The sequence below is a fragment of the Truncatella angustata genome (genome assembly GCF_020726525.1).
Source record: "Truncatella angustata strain MPI-SDFR-AT-0073 chromosome Unknown BKA67scaffold_6, whole genome shotgun sequence".
In the NCBI taxonomy this organism is placed as follows: Eukaryota; Fungi; Ascomycota; class Sordariomycetes; order Amphisphaeriales; family Sporocadaceae; genus Truncatella; species Truncatella angustata.
In genome coordinates, this window is record NW_025763386.1 from 2,247,140 (window position 1) to 2,258,164 (window position 11,025).

The following is an 11,025-nucleotide window of genomic DNA, read 5'->3' on the forward strand; positions in this document are numbered from 1 at the left end:
AGCTTGTCGCGTCGCCAAGAACCACACACAGCATCGGGTCAGGTTTACCGATCCATCGGGCCGCCAATAGAAAGTCTCAGATTGATCACGACCAGAGACACATCCCTTGCTTCGTAAATATTTTTTGGAATTAATGTTGTACGCCAAATCCGCACTATAATTACAATATCAATGGCTAATTTCTTATTCTTTTTGCGATCTATTGGTCAGCGATCATAAACCCTGGCCATGTCATAGGATGGGGAAATTGCTACATGGCGACCTCAAGAAGAAGATATGACAAAAACATATGCAGTATTATTGTTGGCGACGACGGGTCGAGGATTCCAACTTCCGGAATTCGCTTGCTTCCAAATGCTTCAGCAGCTTCCTAGACGTGACTAGACCCGAACCAAAAGCCTACAGTCGACACGACCAACCTCCGTCGGATCCCGGTCAATGGGTGGCTTGTCGCAACAACAACGCAATCAAGAACAATCCCGAACACCAAGTGCCGGAATCTTCCTTGTTTTAACCTACGTCAGACCATGCCAGCAGTGCAGACAGGTTGGACAGCCCTGTGACTACTAGCGACGAGGCAACGTTGAACTCCTCGTTGTCTCCCACTTGTTATTCTCGAGAAAAATACAAGGCAGCAGACAGATGGCCGAAATCAGTCTCAGAACATTCCCTTGACTGCATTGGAGTCCTATCATATTACGCCCACAGAACGAAGGGTATCATTTGCTCATCCATAACACATACTGTATAAAGAGCTACTTCTTCACCCATGGAGTTGTGCTATTGCTCAGAGAGGACCATACGCTTCGTAAGATCGTCTTGTACCCACTGGACAACCGTCTCGCCCACATCACCCACCAACTTCTCGTAGTGTGGGCCGGGAACAAAAAGTACAGTGTGGGCTGCAACTTCATCGACGTCTTGCATAAAGACTTCAACCCATTTCGGATCCATCTCTCCATTGACTCTAGACGGGCGGTTGCAAAACTTTCTCTTCTTGGGCGGCTTCTCTGGCTTCTTTGCTTTCTCTGGTTTGGGAGACTTGGCCGGACTTTTTTCCCTAGTCTTGGTTTTCTCTTTCTTCTTCTCCTTGCCATTCCCTTCAACTTTCCCTCTCGAGCTACTTGAAGTAGAATTATTGGACGGGGTGTGCTGCAAGGTATTCGGAATTGGTGGTGCTTGCCGCGAAGGAGCGGGCATAGCATTTGCCACCTCCCAACCCTCATCTTTGTCTGCCTCTGCCCCTTTACTAGCGCTGCTCAAGTTCATCGGATCTGGAACTTGGACAAGCGTGGCGTCGCCGCTCGTGCCATCAAACCCAGGCGATGATGGCCTACTAGAGCTCGGTGTAAAATAAGCATCCGAACGGGTTTGTAGACTGCGTATAGACGTGTCATCGGCACCATCAACACCTCGATGCTCAATTGGATCATGTTCCCCGGGAGTGTCCCATGACTCTATCTCCTTGCCCTTCTGCGAGTCCGAGTCATGGCGATCTTCGCGGTGATCTGCCATAGAAGTCCTGGGAGTGGATGGCTCACTATGCTTGCCACTCCCAGCTGACATGTAATCCTGCGCCTGCCCAGGTTCCCCAATTCCATCAGACTTTGGAGTCTTTGGAGTCTTGGGAGGTTTCGGCTGCTTTGGATAGCCATAGCAGACTGTATAGTATTGAATGAAGCGAACTCGCGCGGGGACATGGGGCATTCCATGATATTTATAATCGTCAATATCTTCAAGTTTGCGCAGAGTCTCATACCGCAACTTCAAGCCATTATAGTCCATCAAACAGCTCCCAAACTCCATGTGCGACGCTATATGATTGGTAGCTGCATCTACCAGTCCTTCCGAGTTGTGTTTTGTGGCGAAATGGACGATGTTTTTCCACCACCCACGGTCCTTTTGGCGCACATCATTTGCGAAGTCCGGGTTATAGTTTGGGTCGATTGTTAGTTTTTGGACCAGGCGCCCAATGTCAGGATCCGGAGTATCTGGAGGGCCAGGCTCCTGTGGGCGGTTCCCGGGAGCTATCTCATCCGCGCCGCCAGCTGGGACAGGCGTTGGCGGATCGGGCTTCTTCTTGAAGAGACTGGCAATTCCAGACTTGATTATCCCTGGATGAAGCCCAAGTAAAGGGGCATCTAGGTTTACTGTGCCAAGGATCCGGTGCTGAAAGAACCTGACATCAGCTCGATTGCGAGTGGGCTGTTTTCGGGTGTTAGCGACCGTGTCTCACAGTAGACGGAAGCATAAACTTGCCATCAAGACTACTTCTGCGGAGAGAAGTCCACCCATGGAGTGTCCGAGAAGAACAACGTCCGTCTTGTGAGACTCGTGCGCTTCAAGCCATCTGCTGAAGTTGTCCCGCGCCACCTCAATCGCTTTGTAGGTTTTATACCGTGGGTATACCTTGGTCGTTATGGTGTGAGACTCGCTGAGCTGCAACTTGAGACAATGGTGTAAATGCAATGGAAAGTTCTTAAACGAATCATCTTTGCCCATGAACCCATGGATATAGACAAGCAGCAGGATGCGCTTGTCGCTCTGCTCGGGATCCGACAGCCCAAGTGAGGGCGCCGGGGAAGGACTTGGGTCATTGGGGCTGATGGCAGGCCCACGATTGAATCCTGCTCTCCCTACTGGCCTTGGGATGACCAGCGGGGTGCGATTCTCAGTCGGTGGCGCCATGATGTGAAGTAATGCCTAGTCTTTGTGCTGAATACAATGTGACACTCAGCTGATGGAGGGGTTGATGCAGACCCCAGCCAAGGCCGTGATGTCAGAGGTAGATAGATGGGTTTGCAGGGAAGAAGAGCAGATTTAGGTGTTCATTTCGGTGATGCAAACGAGAGAGTCTAGGAAGCAGAAGATATCATGATAGACATGTTGCAACAAAGAGTCAAAGTGTGTGTGCATGAAGGGAGAGATTGAACCCACGATCCACGATCCACGATCCACCCAAGTTGAGCGCTTGGAGTCGTTGGTTCCCTCTGTTGTCAACGTTGAGTTAGGTAGTGGTTAAAGTGCGGGCAGGTGGGAGAGCTGCTGCGAGCACTAAAGGTTAGGTAGGGTGGTCAAGGTGGTAGGCTCCTCTTTCCTGCTGAAGATCCCAGGGTTAAACTCCGAGATCAGGCTTTGGGACCTCGCTTCCCAGTTGTCTGCTCGCGTCGATCTTGGCTTGGCGGTCTGCATGACTGACTATCTCGTTCTTTCAGGCTTGCGACGGCACATGCTATTCACGAAATGGCAAATGGCGCGGCATCCCCAGGCCATAGATACTACTGTGATCGTGCATGATTCCAAACCGAAGAACAGAGTCTGTTCCGCAAGACTCCCGTGTTCTGTCTTCCGCCTTGAACGTCTACTTCTCCAACAAGCCACAGGAAATGGGAGCATGTGTTTCTCAGCCGAGGGTTGCAAATCGGTAGAAAGGCGACAAAAGGCTTAGTAATTCTTTTTATTCATGTAATAGCAAAGAATATGTACAACGTGCCCAGGACGACTCTCGCTTGGTCTTCCTTGCCCATACACAAGGAGGGACCACCAAGACTGCCTGGTGCAGTTGCTGCTTTTGGATTCTGACGAAATTGGAATCCCCCAACGCCTTGCTAAACTCAGTAATGCAAAAAGGACATGAACCGTTGCGCTATGAAAGGGGTACTGCGCCCCCCTCTCACTTTCTAAGTCAGTCATCAAAATAAATACAAAATACAACGCGCCCCCCTTCCATTATCGCTGAGATTGTTTGGAGCCCGTTCCTCGGACTGGGTATCATGAACCACCTTATCGTACCGCCTGGCGTATGCCTGCGCCCAATGACGAGACGATGCCGGAATTCTGTGAACAAAAGGTCAGCCAAGAGAACTAGAGAAGGATTGATGAGCTGAGCTCACCTGTTTTCTCCGCTTCTTTGCCGACCGGTCGTCACCGTCTCCCGTCGAGTAGCCAGTCTCTGCACCTTGATCGTCATCAGGGAAGCCGTCGCTGTACCCCTCAAAACTGCTGTCCTGATAACTTCGCTTCTTGCCGAGCCGTCGGTTGCGATCTGCTTGCGGCACTTGAAGCTTGTTTGGCTTTACCGTACTTGCGCCTATTGCTGCTACTGCCGCCGGAGTGCTGGGTGCAGCTTGCTTCGAGACGTCATCCTTGGCCTTCTTAGCAACACCAGGTGCTAGATCGCCAAGAACGGAACTGTCCCAGATCTGCTTCGAGACGGGACCTTTGGCCATGGTCATTGCTCGCGACAGGCTGTTCAAGACCTGATCTGAAAAGCCCTTCTGGATCTCCTTGCCCATGACCTCGTGAACATACCAACCGTCGTCGGGTGCGGTGACCATGTGCTTGAAGCCCTCGGGGTCATCAGATTCCTTGCGTACGGGGTCGAAGGAGCCGCTGATACCAAGGCTCTTGATCTGGCCCTTGAAGGTCTTTCTGAGGGCGTTCTTCTCGCCATTCGGCTTTGTCCGTGCAACCTCGGCAACAATGTCGGCCAGGCCGAATCTCTCAAAGAGGTCATCTGAAGTGCGAGGAGAAGCGGCAGAACGGGCTAGAGAGCAGCAGTGTCAACCAAAAAGTTCTATCACACGTTGGGGGTGGATTTTTTCCTTTTTAATTATGAAATGTAATCATGAAGAAAGAAAAACATCACATGGTGGCACCGATCGTCAATGGAGTGCAGCAGGAGCGGTGGCACACATGGTTGGAGTAGAGGGATGCCTTACGAGTTCTCAAGAGAAGGTATTTGGGGCCGACATCCAAATGTAGGTTTTCAATACCCAGTCTGCGAGGATCCTCGAGGTGTGTTTTCTTGTGCTCTTGGTCGCCCATGTCGTCGAGTTGACGCTTGCGCTTGTTGGGCGAGTCGGCGTCAGTCATGTTGATATCGTGAGAGGAGTCGCAGGCGTTGACGCTGTGGGCCGGCGTCGGCAGAGATGTGGTAGTAACTGATGTCATGGAGCTATTCATACTAGATAGCAGGTCCGCAGTGGATGGGGAGAACTGCGAAGGGCTCTGAGGCGTCTGTGGATTGAATGACATTGTCGCCATGGGATTATATGAGAGAGAATGTGTGCCTTGCTTGCGTTGTGGGTGCGTCGAGGGGTGGCGTGAGCACTGCGAGTGAGAAACAAGGAGAGGGAAAAAGCTTGTGATGCTGCCAGGGACGCTTCTGGCAAGGCAAGACGATACAAGACAAGAGTGGAGAGCGGAGAGCGGATATCGGGCAATCGGCCTAGGGAGAGAAAAGTCGATATCGAAAGTCGACCTCGCTCTTGCTCGCTGCTCTTGCAGGAAATAGCCGGTAAAAATAGTATCGCTCGGGAGGTGCAAGTCGGCAGAATGAGCTCGAGGTGTTTTTGCAGCTGTGAGGGATGGGCGCAATGGCAGTTACGGGGTGGTCAAGGTGGTGGTGCGGTGAGTGATGTTGTGGCGCGATCTCTGGCGACCGGGAGTGGTGATGGGAAAACACCTCTGATGGCCTGCATGCACAAAATCAATTGGCCCGCGGCGGTGTTTCGAGGTGCAAAAAATCGTGCAGAGTCGTAAGAGCGTCGACAGCGAGTTTCCGAGTGCCGCTGGAGTCGTCGCTATGGTCGTTGGTCGGTAGGTTGGTCGATACCGTCAGGATTGGCGGTTGATGTTGAGGAGAGAAAGCTGACGAGTCTGACGGGGGGGCCTGAAATGCGCTTCTCTCACTGCTGGGCGTGGGCACTGGGTAGTGGGCAGTGGGCAGTGGGCACCGGGCACAAGCCAAGCTGGGCGGGTGATGGGCGATGGGGGCGGGAAAAAGCGAGAGGGGGGACCAGACACAGACACAGAGACAAAGAGAGAGAGGGAGAGAGAGAGAGGGTGAGGGAAATCAGAGGAGCTCGACAAACAAATCACACGCGGGGGTGTGCCCCTGTAAGCTTCGGAATGCCTAACCCAGGTCAGCCCACCACTGAAACTCATCTCTCAGCCCAGCTCTGGACTGTCTGGAGCGCCCGTTGCTTTTCCTGTGCCACGGTGACAATCGCTCGCCTACTACAATCACACCCACAATCACAACCACACACGTCTCTCAGCCCAAAAGGGACCCGAAAAGGGACCCAAAGGGACCTTGGTTGACTTCTTTTGGCCCACCCGCTGCTGTATCACGTTTCCATGACCAACGATCTGACAAAAGGCCTTGACTTTTTATTGTTACACAGAGCCTTTGACATCAACGTACGGTCTTGTGTTGTATTGTGTTCAACAGCAAGTTACCTTGGTCTAGACTAGACGTTGCTCTGCTACAGTATGGAGTACGGCATGGATTACTGTCGTCCCATCCCCCTCAATTAGATTCATCTCTTCCACCTGCCATGTGCATAGTTCAAAACTTTGTTCATCGTGCCATGAGCATGTTTTCTCCGTATCTATTTCCCTTGGTCTCCCCTGGTCTCCCCCGACACCGGTCAACATCGGTCAACATCGGGAGATTTGAGGGGTGTTTGTGCTTGTGCTTGTGCTTGTGCTCGTGCTCGTGCTCATGCTCGTACTTGTGCTTGTGCTTTGTGCTTTGTGCTTGGGTCTTGGGGTTTGGCACTTCGGCTCGGCCAGCGAAAGCAGCATGGTCTTGTTGAAATTCAAGTCCACCCACCCCCGCACCAAGTACCTGGGTTCGCCCAGCCATCGTAGATCATCTTCAGCGCCCAAGAAGGATCTCTGTGCGACATGCATGCCCCAGATCTTCTCCAACGGCGGCTGAACATTTTGTTTCCACGCGACTGCAGCATCAACTTTCCACCACCCATTTCGCATCTGACTGCAAACCGACAATAAGTTCGTGAAGGGTCGGATGAGTATTTGTTATGAACATGATCGCGGCAATGAGCACCGAACGCGGAAGCCTGCAGACCCATACGGCGGACTTTCCGATGGTCCATTCTACATCCCAGCCCATCGTACTATGCAGCAACCCCCCATCTGCAAGCTCTATTGGCCCAGGATTCATGAAAGATGCGCGCATCGACTCGCGACTATCAAACAGCTTACATACACAATTGCAAGTGCTTATACGACCCTCCGTGAAGCAATCCTTGTCTGCCACTTAACAAGCAACAGGACATCACTTTTATGGCACCAATATGGTATGGGGGTAAGGCAGATAAAAACGCCCCAGAGTTTCCGCGGTACTTTTGTTCGAGTTCGACAGTTGCGCACCTAGACTGGTGCAAGGAAATGAAGCCAGGCCGTGACACCCATTCCGACGACCAGCAACCACCCCTCTGATTTCAACCCAAACTTGTCCTCATTGTTCGAGTTCGATTCCGATGATGAAGATGAAGATGAGGTTGAGGGGAACTCATGTCAAGGATCTGAAGCTGACACATACCATGACTACAAACTCGAACGAGAGGGCCGGAGACACGAGCTTAACAAGGCAGACAAGCAGGAGCAAGAGGATATCGACACATACAATAAGCACGAGACTAGAACCTATGAAAATGTTTTTTTTTTCCGAATGTCAAGACTCGAACTGCGTTGGTCAAGGCTGGTGAATTAAGTCAGCGAACACCCCTCAAGTCAAGGCGCAAGCAGGTGCTGTTTTCCAACGACCTTTGCAAGGCTATCCGTACTGTGACTGTCTAAAATAACAAGCGGATATATGTTTTGGATTGTACCGTGGGTCGCAAGAGGGCTATACGCGATGACAAAAAAAAAGAAAGGCTCTTTCTGAAGAGGGCGAAGAGGACGAAGGAGGAGGACGAGAGCGTTGATGACGAGGGGGGATCAGGCACTGGTCCTGATTCAGCTTTCTAAACCTGCTTCCATGCTCTTCAAAATTAACACAGTTCCATATGATGCTACAAAGCACCAAAAGGATTAGGAGCAAGCAGAACCCAATTTGATCGTATGATGGCATCTCGGCGCCCGCCTTCACCACGTGAAAGTTGGTTCGAGCTGAATCATCCTGTGCGCGCTTATCATGATCTCCGGTACTCAGAGTGGCAGTAAGATACCTTCATAGGCAACCCCGTGGGGTTGTGTTTCATCGAAGAAGGAAGTTCGCCGTATTAAGGTTATTGAGCGGGTCCTGAATGCTAGTCTAAGAGCTTCCTATGTAGGTACGCCAGAAACATGCCAGCGAAAATGTCTAAACGATAACGCAGTCTGATAAACCTTTTCTCTATCGTCTCCACTTGCTGGCCACTTCGTGAGATGAGGTGCAGGTGTTTCAAGATTTGGTCCAACTTGACCGACCAAAATGAGTAATATTGACATGGAAATATGTACCCATAACATGTTGTGGGGCCTGGTGTAGGTCGGGATCTGCGGGATTGCTATATACACGCCCGAGACTATACTCTCGCCCTGCAATAGTCAGCTGGACCCCTCATTCCTCAGCCCTTTACAATCCTCAAGACGGAGATTGGGATCGCAGCAGACTGATGCTCGACGAGCTCGGGGGCGTATACATGTGTAACACAACTCGAGAGTTTAGTTCATCGAGTTTCTCAAGGAGTCTATCAGGGGAGGGAAAAGCTAATCCGGGGTTGCCGCCGCCGCCGCCTGATTCAGGGCTGGTGGAAGAAGCTTCGCACCGGCGACTAATAAGAGCTCGCCACAACATCTCGCGCTTGCGACACATCACAGTTGTCATTTGCTGGCCACTCACTCGCTATCGTCGCACGTCGGCGCCCAAAATTTTCAATGCTATCAAGCCGCAAACATACGATAGTTCGCGGAGCCTTGCACTTGTCTGCTTAACCACTTCCCACTTCCCACCAAGTGAAATAGGAACAAACAGGTAATACGCCATCTACTCAGCATCGGTAGTCCCGTGGAAGCGTTTGAGACGGAACGGATGGATAACATCTCTTGACTGAGGTTAGGCATATCGCATCATTATTCTCTCGTGATGTTGCAGCTGCGGAGCACATATCGGATGCCGACGTGTTGGTTCTGTAGTTCCGGAGAGTTTGTCCAGAGCAGCAGGCCTTAGTAAGTATGTATATATGTATTGATGCGATGCCGGAACTAAGCGCTCTGCCATTGCAGAGAATGCGAGTCAGGGCATGAGTGGACTCAGCCGTCTGCTTACACATTCAGCAGTACAGAGTACCGTCATTTAAGGTGCAACAGCGGGGGAAGGAGCATTTGCGTAGTATTAGGGAGTGCCACCTGAATCGGCGCTCCGATAGTTGCTCAGGTCCTCACAGGTCCTTTCCCCCAATCCAGGCAACCAGGGCCTCGGGGGCACGCCACGGGGGCTGATTAGCGCACCGTTGTGGGTACAGATACTGCACATACGTGCAAGTGATTAGCCTACCGGTAGGTTGGTTAGCTGGTTAGCAGGTTATGTAGATCGTCTCAGCGCTGGGCTCCAGCTGGGCCGCGGGTTTTACTGGTTCAGGTCCAGGTCCAGGAGTGAATATTGTCATACATTCTTAAAGCCGCCGTCTCTCCGCCTAAGCTCTGACGGCATGCAATCCCGTACGGTACTTAACAGTCTCACAATCCATGGCAAGGAGGATCCGCAGAGAATCGAAACCCAAACCTCATATACAATCGCGAAACACTGTCTTCTTTTTGCTTCCTCGTTTCTGATTTTCGGAGGAGAAGCATTGGAGAGGAGGTTCCTCATCTTTCTGTTCAGCTCTCGATTGTTACATATATACATATCCGCCCCCCACCCCCGACACTTACGACGCCATTTACTTGTGTCATCCGGGCCCCCCCAACTGGCAACTGGTCTGCAGGGTACTTGATTAGGAATCATCTGTACCTCATCGTGTGATCACCTCTACACCACACATCACAACAAAGAAAGGAACACCGCCTTGACGCTCGTTGAGACGCATCCTGCTTTCAGAAACTCCCCGTTCGTGAACCGCCCTCGTCTCTTTCCCCAAACCCCCTACTCCGGTTTCGCGAGACGATACCGCTAGCCATCATGTCCAAGGCCGGCGGCGCCGCAGCCCGGCTCATGTCAGAGCTGCAGCAACTGCAGAAGCAGAAATGGGTCAACGTCGACTTGATCAGAGACAACATCTTCCGCTGGGACATTGGGCTCATCGTGCTCAACCAAGAGAGTGCCTATAAGAACGCTTATCTCAAGGTGAGAACTCACTTCCCCTGCTCCTTCTACCTCCCCACCATGCGTTCCCAAAGGTCGAGACGACATGCTGACATCCCCCAGTGCGAGATGATGTTCACCGAAGAGTACCCGTATGCTCCGCCGTCTTTCAAGTTCCAAATCCCCATCTACCACCCCAACGTCTACCCGGACGGGCGAGTCTGCATCTCCATCCTGCACCAACCCGGCGAGGATTCCACGTCCGGCGAGGCCGCTTGCGAGCGTTGGTCACCCCTCCAAGGTGTCGAGTCCGTTCTGCGCTCCGTCCTCCTCCTCCTCGACGATCCCGAGATCAGCTCGCCTGCCCACGTCGACGCTGGCGTCATGTATCGCGACAACCGTGCAGAGTACAACAGGAAGGCCGCCGACACCGTGGAGAGATCCAAAAGGGACATCCCGGCGGGTTTTGTCATGCCCACCACCATCATCGAGGAGGCACCAGTTTTAAAGGATGCAGATGATGACTTCTGGAACGAGGACGACGAGCTGGACGACTTCGACTTCGGGTCTGGTACAGACGAGGAGATCCAGGACGAAGACGAGGACGAGGAGAACGGCAGCGACGAGGACGAGTCATAAGCGGTGCCATCTTTCTTGGACTCCCGGGCAAGCGAGGTCATCGAACCTTGCGAAGCTCTCACTCGACCCATTTCCATTATCGTTACACATTTGCATAGCGTCGGTTGAATCACGGCGTTGACACGGATATCTGGCAATTTCCCCATCTTTTACCCCCCTTCAGCAAGCAGGCCATTTGGATTTTCGAGCTGCACCAGCAATAGAGAGTCCAAGTTAGTGTTTCCGGCATGGTGCTTGCCCTGCTGATATAGGGCGATTTGTGGTTGCTTTCTTCCTTCTTCTTTCTTTCTCCCCCCGCAAGTTAGTTACTTGCACTCTGGTTCATTAGACAAACGGCGTTCAGGTTG

At 52.0% G+C, this 11,025-nt stretch overlaps 3 protein-coding genes across 3 annotated transcripts; 1 reads left to right on the forward strand and 2 right to left on the reverse strand.

The window, feature by feature from the left end:
* Window positions 1-780: 780 nt before the first annotated feature.
* On the reverse strand, window positions 781-2,688 carry BKA67DRAFT_660918 (uncharacterized protein; the record flags this gene model as incomplete). The annotated part of the gene is made up of 2 exons (XM_046107716.1): window positions 781-2,205; window positions 2,272-2,688. The coding sequence occupies 2 exons, from the start codon at window positions 2,686-2,688 to the stop codon at window positions 781-783; spliced, it is 1,842 nt and encodes a 613-aa protein (XP_045956430.1).
* A 1,095-nt stretch (window positions 2,689-3,783) lies between these two features.
* On the reverse strand, window positions 3,784-4,965 carry BKA67DRAFT_537986 (Rox3 mediator complex subunit-domain-containing protein; the record flags this gene model as incomplete). Its single annotated transcript, XM_046100414.1, has 3 exons — window positions 3,784-3,837; window positions 3,894-4,546; window positions 4,722-4,965. The coding sequence occupies 3 exons, from the start codon at window positions 4,963-4,965 to the stop codon at window positions 3,784-3,786; spliced, it is 951 nt and encodes a 316-aa protein (XP_045956431.1).
* Window positions 4,966-9,916: 4,951 nt separating this feature from the next.
* BKA67DRAFT_537987 (ubiquitin-conjugating enzyme/RWD-like protein) lies at window positions 9,917-10,678 on the forward strand (the record flags this gene model as incomplete). The annotated part of the gene is made up of 2 exons (XM_046100415.1): window positions 9,917-10,081; window positions 10,163-10,678. The coding sequence occupies 2 exons, from the start codon at window positions 9,917-9,919 to the stop codon at window positions 10,676-10,678; spliced, it is 681 nt and encodes a 226-aa protein (XP_045956432.1).
* Window positions 10,679-11,025: the final 347 nt, after the last annotated feature.